Source organism: Cryptotermes secundus, unplaced genomic scaffold, assembly GCF_002891405.2.
Source record: "Cryptotermes secundus unplaced genomic scaffold, Csec_1.0 scaffold1116, whole genome shotgun sequence".
Lineage (NCBI taxonomy): Eukaryota > Metazoa > Arthropoda > Insecta > Blattodea > Kalotermitidae > Cryptotermes > Cryptotermes secundus.
Window position 1 is genome coordinate 370,811 of NW_019738890.1, and position 15,316 is coordinate 386,126.

Genomic DNA, 15,316 nt, shown 5'->3' on the forward strand with positions numbered 1-15,316 from the left:
AAAAGACCACACTTTTCTTGGGCCATTATCTCCGTAACCGTTCAACTTTGGACATAGGTGTTTTGGGTTATATCGGCATACTATAACATAAGGAACACCCTCCCGAAGTTTGGCACATTCCTCCTGGGACACCCTGTATAAGATAAGAAGAAAATAATGCTATAAAATCATCCTACAACATCAGAATTGAAAGAGGTTAATAACAATGTTGTGCCTTAATGAATACTATTTGACCAAGTACACAGTGCAGTAGGCTCCTTTAAAAGATGCATTACCTGAAGATGGCCCTATGCAGCTGAAACATGTAGCATAAACACCAGATATGCATATATTTTAATAATCTTAATGACATTTTAAACATTTAATGAACATTTAGGAGTTTAATATGAATTAATGTTGTTAAATTAATATTGTTGCATATAGATAGAAAACAGGACTATAAATTATACCTCAGTGCAACAGGATGCTGAAATATAATGTTTTAAAAATGAACTACAAACAGACTTTTTGCTTTAACACAAAATCACATTGTAAACAGAAAGATATCACTCTGAGATCTGATATTAGGATGGTGGCTATAAAGTGTAGTCTTCTTGGATGTGATATTATGTAGTCTGGTGGACATTTACAGACATTAAGGTACTGCCTCCATCCTCAGGGTTGAAAATAAGCCAAGCAAGCAGCAAGCAAAGTTTATTTTGCCTGCATCTTGTTCAGCTTACACTTGAACACTGAAAATGGAGTCTGTACATTCTTCTGAAGTGCCAGTAAATTTCTAAGAGACTACATGGTTTCACATCCCAAAGGCAGTATCCAGTGATCCAGGGTAGTGTTGTTTTCCAGTATGGCTGACTTCTGTTGATGCATTCAGGTGGTCTCAGTCATGGTATAGCAGATTTTAGAATTAATGCTTTGTTAGTTCAGTAGCAATTTAAATATTGTTCTGATGGATAATCAGAGTCTGTTCATCTGTGGGGAAGTTAATTGTGAAAGCCCAATCAATCTGAAATGTCATTGTGAAAGCCATAACTGTTGTGTAGTGTCCATGACAGGAGAATTCAAGAAGAAGATGTCATTCCTTTATATTTTTCTTATATAGAATTGTGTCCCATAAGTCAGCTCGTGATTGTAAATATCATGTATACAAAAAATAGACTGTCAGTGGACATTGTGCAGCCTCCTATTTTGGCTGTAGAAGCACAATATTTCAGAGACTGAGCCTGTCTTTGTCATCATGTCAAAGTAATAGACTGCTCAGTAGAGCCCATTAGAAGGAGTTAGTCACTGTCGTTGGACAGTAGAGACTTATTCCACCTGATGGGCTCAATGGACTGGATTCTTTTTACTGTAATCATCGGTTTTAGTTTTCTGTTGTTTTATACATATAATTTTTGTAATACTATCAACACAAGTATGTAATGTTAATAATGCTTTATTATTATTATCATTATAATTAAACACTATTATTAATTACTAATTAAGCACTACACCATGAAGGCATTTGGGGGAGCAGAGGTATTTGCTTGACCTCAGTACTAGCTGGAGTTGAGTGGTCGGCTTCATGTGCCTACTGCTTTCCCCCTAGGGAAAGGTCCCTTGGTTCACATAGAATAGGAGGCTGGTTGGGCACCAGAGCCGGCCTGGACAATAAGAAGAGAAAATTCTTCACCCTACTAAGACTCAAACTCCGACCCCTCGGTTGTCCAGCCCATAGCCAGTCACTATACTGACTGCTATCCCGGCTATGTCCATTCTATGTGTCATTTAAATAACATGCCATTACTTCAAACTTTTAGACTTCATAAGCACAGAATATCATCTGGAGTAGACATCATGTAGGCTGGTAGATGGATAACATTTTTTAAGCGATATGCTGTACCTCCTTTGAGGTAGATTTACCCAGCCTATGGTGGCAGCATATTCTTCTGAAATATTAGTAACTGCCTCTCAGAACAGATTTTGTCAATTCCTGAGGCCACAGTATAAGTCTTTATTGTCATGAAGACATCAAAAGTAATAAATGCAGGTGCCTTTATCTGGGAGGGAGACCTTGTTTGTGCAATGATGAATGGCCTATATTTCATAGATATATTTACTTTCCTTTATTTCTTAACTGAAATGTACAAAATTATTATAGGGCTACTACTGTACAAAGTGGTGGTACCATATGGCTGCTTCATACCCGCAAACTTCTTGAATGGAAGTTGTGTATACTGGATACATTTATTTACAATTTCTGTTCATCTTCAGCTTCCTACGATTGAACCCCATCCCTTACCACCACCCTCACCTCTTATGGGTCTGCGCCCCATTCAACTTCTGGAGATTAAAGCCAGGGGACGTTTTGGTGCTGTATGGAAGGCTCAGTACAAGACTGATACTGTTGCAGTCAAGATATTCCCTATACAGGTAAGGATAAAGTGCAACAGTCATGTTTTATATATTTCTTCAGAAATATGTTCATAAATTTGTTCTGCACAAATTTTTAGTGTCTTTAGTTTAGTTTAGTTTATTGTAAAATTCCATCAATCCAATCTAGGCTACAAATACGCCTGACGGATGTAGAACCAGTCACAGACAAGTAACTAAAATACACATGTTATGAATAGCATAACATGCTTTGCTTAATTTAACCACAAGTCCATCAATATGATGCTTCCATGACAAGGAGCTATCAACAGTAATACCTAAAAACCGAGTGTTTGTATTGTTAATAATATATTTATTGTTATAACTGATATCTAATTGAATTGTTTGGCTATTAGTGGTTCTAAATTGTATATATTGAGTTTTGTTATAATTTAATGACAACAAATTGATATTAAACCATTCATTCAGCTGTCTGAAAGAGGAAATAATATCCTCCTTAAAAAATTGCTAAATTAGGATTACTAACAGTAATACTGGTATCATCAGCAAACATGACTGGCTTAGAATTATAATTAACTACTTTAGGTAGGTAATTTATGTACAAAAGAAAAAGCATTGGTCCAAGTATAGATCCCTGGGGCACTCCATGTTTTTAATCTTCCCCCATTCTGAAGAAGTATAAGAATGAGTTAATTTATCATCAATGAGGACTTGTTGTTACTTAGGGCAGTAGATGAGAAACATCTGGAAAGTTTCGAAATGTGGTGTTGGAGAAGGATGGAGAAGATCAGTTGGACCGATTATGTGAGAAATGAAGAAGTGTTAATTAGAGTCAGTGAGCAGAGGAATATCCTACATGAAATAAGAAAACGGAAGGCTAATTGGATTGGTCATGTTTTACGCAGAAACTGCCTTCTAAAAGAAGCTATCGAAGGAAAGATAGATGGGCGGATAGAAGTGACAAGAAGACGAGGAAGAAGACGTAAGAAGATGCTGGATGACCTTGGGGACAGAAGAGGATACTGTCATTTGAAGGAGAAAGCTCTAGATCGCATTAAGTGGAGGAATTGTTTTGAAAGAGACTGTGGACCTGTCGTCTTGACAGATTACTGATGATGATGATGATGATGATGATGATGAGGACTTGTTGATACCTATCACTGAGATATGATTTGATTAGAGCATATGTATTGTCTACAATTCCATAGAATTTCAGTTTCTCCATTAATAAGTCGTGGTTAACACAATCAAAGGCTTTCTTGAGGTCACAAAAAATACCTCCCACAAGTTCCTTATTATTTAAGGTCTGTAAAATATCATTTAGCCGGTCACGGTAGCCGAGCAGTCTAAGGCATGCACTGTCTTTGCTCGCTTGGAAGCCGGGATCGTGGGTTCGAATCCCACTCGGCATGGATGTTTGTGTGCATTTTTCTGTGTTTGTCTACATGTAGAGGCCTTGTGACGAGCTGATCACTCGCCCAAGGAGTCCTACCGAATGTGTAAGATCTAGTAAACCGAAGTGAAACTGAGAGTTTCATGGAGGTAAGCCTAGGCCCAAATTGGGGCTGTAGCGCCACAGAAAAAAAAATATCATTTAGAAGTTTAAACGTTGCCTTTCCTGTTGAGGAATTGCTTCTAAACCCAAACTGTTCACTAGATAATATAGCATTATTTATTACATGTTTAGAAAGTCTTATATATATCATGTTTTCAAAAATTTTAGAAAAGGAAGTTAGTAATGATATAGGCGTATAATTTTTCATATCTTTATTGTCGCCTTTTTTAAATAATGGCTTAACCACAGAATATTTTAATTGTGTAGGGAATGAACCAGATAAAATTGACCTATTACAAATATAATTCAAAGGAGCAATGATAAATGGAGAACTTATTTTAAGAATTTTTACTGAAATTTCATCATGTCCAAATGAATTTTTGGACTTAAGGGATTTAGTAATTTTTTTAATTTCCCTGGTAGTTGTATTATAAAATATTATATTTTGGAAAGGGGTTACTGAAAACTGTATAGATAATCAATACAATTATTATCTTCTAATTCCTCATTGTTATTGAAATTGGAAATTATATTGTCTGCTGTTAATAGAAAGTAATTTTGGAAGGAATCAGCTATAAGCTGTTGATTATCAGTTAAAGTACCATTTATATAAACTGACTCAAACGATTTATTCCCTGACATTTTACCTGTTACAGATTTAACAATATTCCAAGTAGTTCTCATTTTATTTTCTGAATTAGCATTTAATCTATCATAATGAAAGTCTTTTAGGCGAGTTAATAACACTAGATAAAGTTCTGCAATATAATCTATATAAATAAAAATGTAAATGTTCGTTTGTTCAGGATCCTAAATCTCTGAAAGTTCTTCACCAATTGCTTTGAAATTTTGACACAACGTTGAATTCGAATGCGCACGTGTTTTATATACCTATTATATAGATGTCACACCTGTGACAGGTAAAAACATGCTTCTTTTGAAAAACAGAATTGGAATTTGGAATTCAGAAGAGTCACCCCTATGGAAACGCTAGAACAGACCGTTGCATAGGAAGTAATAATAGCGATACTGTATCGAATCTCTACGGTTACAACAAATACACGGAGCGTTCGCACAGAGACAATGCAATAACAATGGGCCATTGCGTAGGAATTGCGGAATCAACAAAGCAGCGTTTCCGCGGTTATAACAGAGGCTCATTTGCATAGCAGTGGCCGAGGGTATAAAAGGGGGTTGAATTCATTCGCCCAGTCAGTCTTGGAATAGCTGCCGCTGAAGAAGGTTGGAACCTAGACGCCAAGAGATACAGAAGTACTGGCCGAGAGATTGTGTAACCAATAACTCTAATACTGCAAGTGGCGATAATTGTAAATTGTGCAAGTGAATTACAATAAAGATTCACTATAATTAATATGGCGTAAAGTTATTTGTAGCGTGACATACCCAAACATGCTACATGCATTATTGACGCATGCAAAACGTCACATCCACATCAAATTCGTGCATTGTTTGCAATCATATTGACCGCCTGCTCTCCTTCATCTCCAACAGAGTTATGGGAGAAATATAAATTGCACATGGCTGAAGATATTTTCCGTCGAATACGCAAGGAAAATTCCAATATGAACGTGGATTTCACAGCAGAAATCTGCAATGAAGCATTGATAATTATCAATCAATTATAATTATCAAATCTTCAATTATTATAATAATTGAAGATTTGTGCTTAGAAATCGCGAACAAAGTTTTCAATCAATTGGGAATGCCATCACTGAGTCGATCTGCTGCTGCTCTTACAGAGGAAAGATATTGGCTTGGACTTCAGTCCATGCATGTAATATAAAAATTAATATTTTTTTCTTGGATTGTCAGGAATAGTAACATTCTTTTGTATTAACCATTTTTTTTCTCTGATAATACCATTTAGGAAAAATACTGAGACAGAAGGACAACGTTTGACTGTTGTACTGTCCAAATACAGAAGGATCTGCACTGCAATTTGAGGAATGGTTCTTGCTCTTTGTGGTGGTTACTAGCATTTAATGTGTCTAGACTGACTTATATGTCATTTTTGTGACCTTTAGAACATATTTATTTGCTATGGTTATATACTCATTATCATTATTGTCCTATGCTTTTCTTATTGAGGAAAGACGGGAAAAAGAAATTAGGTTTGGCTTGAATCCATGCCTATAACAGCAGAATTAACAGTCCTGCCTAAAATCTTTCCAAGATAAACGTTTTTTATAGTTGCCATTTCCCCCCCCCCTTATTATGCACTCTTTGGGAGAAACACTGGGATGAATGGATGGATGGATGTTTGGTTATTTTATATATGAAGGTAAGGTAAAACTGTTCCTGTAACAGGCCATGAAGGCCCATAGAGTTGTGAGATGTAGAGGCTCCCATGTTTTCTTCAGACAGTCAGCTCACAGATGGTGGTAAGGTTGTTAGCCTTAGTGTTGGCTGCCCTTTACCCCCCAGGAGGATTCCTGGTACTCATTTCTGTTAGAGGCTGAGTTGACCCTGAGGCGATTGTGCAGGTGGAAGGATTAGGGAAATTCAGAAAATCCACTTCTTTGGGACTCAAACTCATGACCTTCTAGCTTGTAGCATAATGCTTCAACCAACTACTCTGCTGTGTGCCCCATATATGGATATAATGTAAGTAATTGTTCTGAGTCATGTTCCTCATTAGAATAATGACATTTTTAAGGCGTGAAATCATTACTTCATTGTTAGTGCATCTAGAGCACAAGCATTCAACATTAGATTCTGTACTGATACAGTAATTTACTGAAAGTCCATAGATTGAGTTTTGGGACTGTCTGTTTCAAGTATACACAATGATAAAACAGACACTGTGCAAGGAAATTTCTTTTGCCATTACTTTCATGTGTGAATTGTCATGAGAACAAAATGCTGGAACACTGGATATTGAAGGTTTCATTCCACTCTAGCTCTTTGGCATCATTCCCAGCATTCAGAGAATGTATTATAAGAAAAGCAAAAATGTTTCTATCAAATACAGGTTTCCTTTAGAGAAGTCTTACATTTTTGCTTTCTTTGTCACTTCCATTTTTCCTTATAATATTGTCACACATTAGTGACCTGACATGGGGTTTGGGGTTGATAACTGGATTTGTTGAATGCTTATAACTTTTAACTACAAATAGTTACAACACTGTTGCTGATCTACACACAAATGACTGTGGTCCATATTAAGTCTCAGTCTGTTATGTCTTCTCAAGTCTCTGCTTGATTACTGTCTTCACTAGGCCTTACTAAGTTATGGTTGCTAACCATGGAGATTCTTCTGCTTCGGTTCTCATGTCCTCACTGGATGATGGCTGGCTTGCAGTTAACTCATGGCCTCCTAGCCATCATTGTCTACTGACTGGCTATCACTGAATAACTGACTGCTGAATTGCTGCTCACCCTCACAAGCACAATGATTCTTGGTTCCAGGTTATGTGTGGTTCATGACAATATTTTAATGTCTGACTCCTCTGAGAACCATCAGACCTGTCTGTCCTGGCTACCACTGGCCCAGAGGCTCTAGTTATATAGCCTTGGCACAGACTACCTACAAAACATCATTCCCAACAATCTCTTCTATTGTTGCACTCATATCTGTTCGTGTGGATACGTGTTTATGTAGCCGTTACCAAGCAGTGGCTCTCTTCTTCAGTCATCATGTCACAATATACTTAGTGAAAGCACTTTGAGGTTTCTTTGGGGAGCAGTGAATTTGTTTACTTAATGAGGAAAGTGTTACATTGATTAAGGTTATTGACTTGGGATAATAGAAATTGAAAGCATCAAATTGAGAAACATTGGGGAAGGGGTCACTGTACTGGAATTCAGTTATTTTGTGTTTGTGGTTCTGTTGGTAATTTTTGAGGCCAAAGAGAGTTTTGATTTTAAAAGTCTTTAAGAAGCAGTGCTGTAGACATGAGGTGTTTATTAATTTCAAGTAAAATTATAAGATGACCAGCATTTGAAGAATGCCATCTTCTGGGATGTGGCACCAATGTTTCGGGGGAACGTAACGTCACCATCTTCAAGGTAGAAAAATCCGTGACCGAGGAACTAGCGTGAGCAGGTGGCTGCAGACTGAGCCACCAGTCAAAAACACCTGGTTATATAAGAGCAGTGAGTGAGGGAAGGAGAGTGCTACATGGGAAATCAAATAGAGAGGAAAGGGGAGGGTCTGTGGAGATGGGCGATCAGGTAGCAGGGCAGAGCCTGTACAGGATCGTTCATTCAGCATACTGAATTTTGAACTGTTACAGACCATATGAAATGCAGTGTATATATATATGCAGTATATATCTTTCTCCATCTTTATGTTAAGTATGTCATATACAGTAGAGCATCATTTGCAACATCATTCACATTGCATTATTATGAGATTATGTTAAAAGATTTGATAACAATTTCTAATGACATTTCGATTTCATATTGCAGGATAAACAGTCATGGTTATCTGAGCAAGAGATTTTCAAGCTGCCGCACATGGACCATGAGGACATCCTCAGATATATTGGAGTGGAGAAACGTGGAGACAATTTGCAGGCAGAGTTCTGGCTAATCACTGCTTTCCATGAGAAGGGTTCACTTTGTGACTACCTCAAAGCTAATATTGTAACTTGGACTGAATTGTGTCGCATTGCTGAAACAATGGCCAGGTATTTTGTCTCAGAATGATGCTTTCATAAGCGATTGGCATCATTATTTCAGAGGAAGCTGTGGCCTCCATCTTCAGAGTTCTACCTTGAACATGGAGGCAGCACATTCCTCCAAAATGTAGATACACATTACCAAACTACACAGTGTCACGCCCCAGAAGATTGGAAGCCTTTTATGAGACTCTCAAAACTGAACGCATGTCTTCCAGTTAAAGAACTTTGAAGCCTAAAATTTATTTAAATAATAATTAAGAATTCAGTAATTACTTCACAGAGAACACAATGTCTCCATTACAGATACCAGTTAGTTAAAGCTGTTGAGGGATGTAATCATTGCTTGTTATGAAAATTATATGAAAGATATAATTGATGTTCAAATAAATGGTATTTATAGTAATCACTTCACTTTAAAGAATTAAAATGAGGTTGATAGGGTACAAAATTCCATACCCCTCACAACTGAAATAGGGTAGTGTTCTGTGCTAAATGTTTTGCTGTATAAAATGTTCCATTTCTGTAGGAGCGAGCTGTTCCTGAGAAGTCTGTTAAAATTCCTTGTATGTAAGCTTCAAATTAACAGAATTCTCTCTAAGAATGTTACACCCATAGAGAATTGAATGGGAAGTCTGTGTTCCTCCCTTAACGTCAGAGACCAAGTTTCACACCCATACAGAACCACAGGCAAAATTATAGTTTTGTATATTCTAATTTTTATGTTTTTGGGCGGCAGACGAGAAGACAAAAGCTTCTGGACCGAATGGTGGCAAGCATTACCCGAGTTCAATCTCCTCTTAATTTCCTGTGAATCAGGTTTTGATCTCTTATCGTTGTTCACAAATATCTGAACTGTGCCACATTTTCAAAACATCTGTTTCCTATCTTTATATCATGATTTCGCCCTGCATTTTGGTGACAAGACAGCAACATATACTTAGTTTTCTCAGTGTTTACTTCTAGACCAACCTCTTTACTTGCATCGATTAAAGTTTGTGTGTTTTTCTTTATGGTATCTACATAATCACCCAGTAGATTCACATCATTGGCATAGGCCAACAGCTGATGTGCTCCATTTAATTTAAGTCCCACTAGGTTCCCCTGGACCTTCCTAATGGCATATTCTAAAGCAAAGTTGAAAAGGATTGGCGATAAAGCATCTCCTTGGTTTACACCATTCTGGATAAGAAATTTATCAGACAAATGGTTACCTATACAGACTTTACTGTACGTTTTGTTTAAACACATTTTAATCAACCTAACTAGTTTCGTGGGGATCCCAAACTCTATTAGCATATTGTACAATACTTCCCTCCTAACCGAATCATAGGCTTTCTTGAAGTCTATGAATAGTTGATGTACTGTCTCATTGTACTCTCATTTTTCTCAAATATCTGACGAATGCAAAATATCTGATCTGTAGTTGATCTGTTACATCGAAACCCACACTGATGATCCCCAATAATTTCATCTATATATGGACTTAACCTTGAGAGAAGAATATTGGATAACATTTCGTATGAAGTTGATAGCAGTAATATCCCCCGATAGTTACTACAGTCAGTACCCTTCTTGTGAACTGGTACAATAATAGACTCCTTCCACTGATCAGGCAGTTTTTCGTTATGCCAAATAGACGTAATTAGATTGTGGATCTTAGAATGTAATATTTCACCTCCTGCTTGAGTAAGTTCTGCCGGAATTGGATCACTATCTGACGATTTATACCGTTTCAATTTTGCAATAGCACTTTCAACCTCAAAAGGGCTAGGATCAGTTGCTAATGGCTCAGCTGTATGTCTTTCTATCTGCCTAACATCACTGACCCTATGTACATTCAATAACCGTGAGAAGTTGTTCCTCCACCTATTCAAGACGTTGTGGGAATCTGCAAGCAGATCACCATTCTCATCCTTCACTAAGTTACTGCTAGGCTGGTAACCCCTCCTAAAGTTATTTATTCCTCTATACAGGTCCCTTATGTTCTTGTTCTTACTGTTCATTGCAAGCTGTGATATGTGCAGCCAGCCATAATATTAAAAGCCCTATGGACTTTGCCCACAGAGTGCATTTATAGGTTTCATGTGGTTCTCAGAATAAACAGCAGGTATTTCCCCATGCACCAGTAACTTGATGGTGTTCTTAATGGAGACACAGTGTATTTTCTGTCAGGTGNTATTTGGCTTCCTGCTTGAATAAGTTCTGCTGGAATTTGATCACTACCTGGCACTTTATACCATTTCAATTTTGCAATAGTACTTTCATCCTCAAAATGGCTAGGATCAGATACTGATGGCCCAGCTTTATGGAATTCTGTCTGCCTAACATCACTGACCCTATGTACATTCAATAACTGACAGAAGTAGTTCTTCCACCTATTCAATATGTTGTGGGAATCTGCAAGCAGATCACCATTCTTGTCCTTCACCAAGTTACTGCTAGGTTTGTAACCGCTCTTAAATCATTGATTCCTCTGTACAGGTCTCTAATGTTCTTGTTCTTACTGTTCATTGCAAGCTCATCAATTTTGTCTTTCAGATATTCCCTCTTTTTATTCCTGAAATGCCTTCTGGTTTCATGTCTTATATTGTCCAGATTATCCCCATTTATTTTGCTTTGATCCTGTAACCATTGCAGTTTGGCTTGTTTTCTTTGTTCTAGTAATTTTGAGCATCCCTTTGAATCAACTGCATTAATTTTTGCAATGATAGGGATCAATACTTTGAATTGCTTGGTATTTTTAATTGAACCAGCATTTGTAGACCCTTGAATGTGTGAATTTATGTTCAGAGGATTGATGCATCTGCATGAGGAGATTCCAGCCAACAAGGCAGATGGCTATAAGCCTGCTATAGCACACCGAGACTTCAAGTCAAAGAATGTCCTACTCAAGTCTGATTTGACAGCCTGCATTGCTGACTTCGGGCTGGCTCTTATCTTTCAACCTGGAAAACCTTGTGGTGACACACATGGCCAGGTGAGAAAGTGGAGTTTTTCAACAAATACTGTACATCACCTACTATCATTTAATCTGCATAGAGTATTATGAACTAAATGTGAGAAGTAACACCTAGATAAGTGGATTGCATTCCCCAGGTTTTCTATAGTTAAATCAATAATCACTGATACATTCTCCTCAAAGCCCATTCAGAATATGCATTGAAGATGAAGTATCAGGTAATTTATGTTTCAGACCCTTCCGCAATGATAACAAATGTTACAGAGGTCAAGAAAAGACATTAATCTTAGTATGCATATTTAATAGACAGCAGTTTAGATTTGTGCACTGCTCTTTCATTCTTACTCATATTATGTTAAGCTGTTACTTGATTTTTTTTGCTTTAAAATGTTTGATATTTGGATGGAAAATATTAAAAAATAAATTATTCCAATTGTAAGATTTGAGGTTTTCACAGCAGTGATTTAAAAAAGTTGTGTCTTCTGGAATTTAATGCTGTGTAGTCTGGTGAAAGTCTGTCAGCATTTCAGAAAAACATTATCTCCAGTCTTAGGGTCAGAGAGTAAGCCAAGCAAGAGACCAGTGCTGGTCCCTTGGCATACTCTTTGACACTGAAAATGTTCTGACATATTCCTCTGAACATCAGTTGACTTTCACTGGACTGCACTACATTATACCCCTGAAAACAGAACTCTTCAATTTTTGCAATTGTTTGCTCGTCAGCCTGCACTAAAACTCATTACATTGAGTATCATTGGACCGCAAGAATTAATAAAATTGTTCATGAAATCTTTCCAGAAACACACATGCATATATGAGTAACAAATCGACATGAAATTCCTGTATGTAAGATGGCTCGTTAAAAGCAGGTTGTGCTCAAACTCTCGTTTAAGGTTTTATTAGGGAGAGGTGGATTTGAACACTAAAACTGAAGAAAATCTTAAATGGAGGTCATTTAACATTGAGATTATTGACTTTGAGAACAATGAAATTGAATGTTAAATGACGATTAACCTGAAATCAAGGAACATCATAGGGGGATCCACTGTATTAGAATCAGATTTACCACTAAGGATGGCTTTCACATAGAAATATAAATATTTACTCAACTTGTTGGATTATAAGGCTGGAAGCTTTTCATGATAATATTTCTGTTCAACCGAACTTTTGGAATTAATTACATATGTCACTGATTTTGACAAAGGGTTCTGTTTGCTGGGATAACTCAGGTGGTATAGCAGTGGACTGCATGGTTGGGGTTTGATTCTCACCAGGGGCAAGAGATTTAGTATAGTATATAGGATTTGTATTGTATTTTTGTATTCTTGATGCAGTACACACTCTGTTAGCTTGCATGTAAAGGGAAAGGGGTGTGCCACTCATATTGTGGCATGTAGACCTGGCAGCAGCCATGAAGTAAGCAACTATACAACAGCCATTGCCAAGTAATGGCTCCGCAAAGAAGCCTGTTTCAATAGGAACCATTGCACTGCAACAGAGGAATGGTGTTTTGTGTGCTGTCCGTGCTGAGAAGTTATGATCAGAATAAGCGAGGAATCAGTCAGTTGGTGAGTTAGTGAGAGGAGTGCTGCAATTTCGTTGTTGTGAGCTGAGGCTGGGGACAGTTTGAGAACCCAGAGGAAGGGGAACGTTTGCCGTTGGAAGTTGCAACCAAGCAACAGCTAGTGAAGACTCTTGACAGACTGATAAGACCTAATGTGTCCAATAGTGGTTTGTGAAGTGCAGTAACAGGCGATATAAGTGTGCAGTAAATTCAATTACCAATTCAAACTCGTACAGAAACACAAAACAAAGTTAAAATATGGGAGTCTTCCTAGTTGTCAGTGGATTGATGGATGAGTGACTTTAGTTACACAAACTGTAACACCCTCACAAATTCAACTAGCCTCTTCTGTAATAGTGCTGGGATAGCGTAGTCAGTATAGCAACTGGCTATGGGCTGGATGACAGGGGTTGGAGTTCCAAGTTCCACTGGGGTCAAGAATTTTCTCATCATCCAGACCAGCTCTGGGGCCCACCCAGCCTCCTATCCAATGGGTATCAGGGGTGCAGGAGGGTGATGCTGACCACTCGCCTCCAGCTAGTGCTGAGGTCAAGAAAATATGGATCTATACATCCACTCTTCCATACACCTTCATGGCAAAATGCTTAATTAGTTAATTGCTGGGACAATTTACCTCTACTATAATAGCCAGTTGATGGGTAGTGGTGCTGGTGGTGGCTGGGAGAACTATCATATGGCTGCGTTGCAAACTTGTTTTTGAACAATTTTGTAAAAATTGTAAATTTTCTTTGAAATATTTGCTAGTATTGTGAAATTTCCAGATGCCTGGATGTCACGTAACCGGGAGTTTACTCTATTTTTGTTATCAGTGAAGCTGATACTCGAAGGAATATTTATTTTTATTTATATCTTTGCTGCTTTGTTCTGCTCCCTGAATTCTGTGACCAAAACTCAAGTTGTACATCGTGTGCATGATACAAGAGTAAATAAGGAAACTGTTTTACAGTTATTCTGCAGATTTGCTGATGAAGAAGGCAGAGATAGTCACCAAAATATACGAGTTCCACTTGCACTGACACAGCTGGTCAAAGGGATTTTAAAATGACTGTAGTCAGTGTCATGTGTCGGCCACTATAACTTCCAGAGAAAGAACTGCCCTGTAACTGTAGAGGAGGCAAGATGGGCCATTGAGTCAGTCTGGGTACATTGCAGTGAATTGTATTAGATTTTGGTTTGAGTTATTATGAAGTTGTTTAATGTTCTTAGGTGGGAACACGGAGGTACATGGCACCTGAAGTCTTAGAGGGAGCCATAAACTTTTCGAGAGATGCCTTCCTCCGCATTGATATGTATGCCTGTGGGTTGGTACTGTGGGAACTAGCATCTAGATGCACAGCTCAAGAGGTGAGTGTTGTTAGCCTGTGTGCTTAACCCTTCAGCTTGGGCATTTAAATATTGCTGTTGTGGGGCCTCCTGTGGTAATATTTTTGAATTGTCCATTTAAATTTTGCTCTAAATTATATTATGTATCATAACTTTTGAACTATATGAGATATAATTATGAATTTTTTTACTAAAATCATCTTAAAAGATGGTTCTATAATCTTACCTTATAATATGAGCGCCCTGTATCTGAGCTTCCATGCAAGTGGATTAGAAGTTGAGTTTCATATGGTATTTCTTGAAACATCCATCTAAACACAACCCTGCCTCACATTCACTACACCAATAAATAGATTCTTTCCTTTTACCATGTTTTGCACACACCACACATCTTTCTTGAGGCTTTGCCTTTTTTCCTGTGGCTGGAATACGCTGCAGGAAATGTCATTCTGTAAGTCTTTTAGGCGGCGGCTCAACTGACGGACGGCCATATATAGGATGAGGAACACCAGAACCATGTTTATCCACAAGGCCTTGTGCTAGTGAAAGTCTGAACTTTAATGTGTCCATGTTTTGTTATTAGGGAGACACCGATATATGACCATTGCGTTATGTATTGAGTAGCCTCTTGAATAACTTCTGATACCACTTAGTACTCTTCTTTCGTTCAAGCAAGTATGGCTGTAGCATTTGATCCTTCAGATCCACTTGTTTTTGTTGTAATCACAAACAACCACTTGTTTGTAAGATTTGAGGCTTTCACGGCGGTGACTATGAAGAAAGCAGTCTTCTGGGATTTGGCACCGTGTATATGTGGTGTTAACCGACGTTTCGGAGGAACGTATCGCCTCCATCTTCAGGGTAGAAGAAAAAATATA

The 15,316-nt window shown here is 37.8% G+C and overlaps 1 protein-coding gene across 2 annotated transcripts in view; it reads left to right on the plus strand.

Annotated features, from left to right (window-relative positions):
* The window catches only part of LOC111871304 (activin receptor type-2A), a 41,759-nt gene that overhangs the window by 14,422 nt on the left and 12,021 nt on the right, over window positions 1-15,316 (plus strand). For both annotated transcript variants that reach the window (XM_033754203.1, XM_023864308.2), the window contains exons 5-8: window positions 2,251-2,409; window positions 8,357-8,577; window positions 11,362-11,548; window positions 14,322-14,459. In XM_033754203.1, coding sequence (XP_033610094.1) covers window positions 2,251-2,409; window positions 8,357-8,577; window positions 11,362-11,548; window positions 14,322-14,459 — 705 coding nt within the window. The remainder of the gene's footprint in view (window positions 1-2,250; window positions 2,410-8,356; window positions 8,578-11,361; window positions 11,549-14,321; window positions 14,460-15,316) is intronic.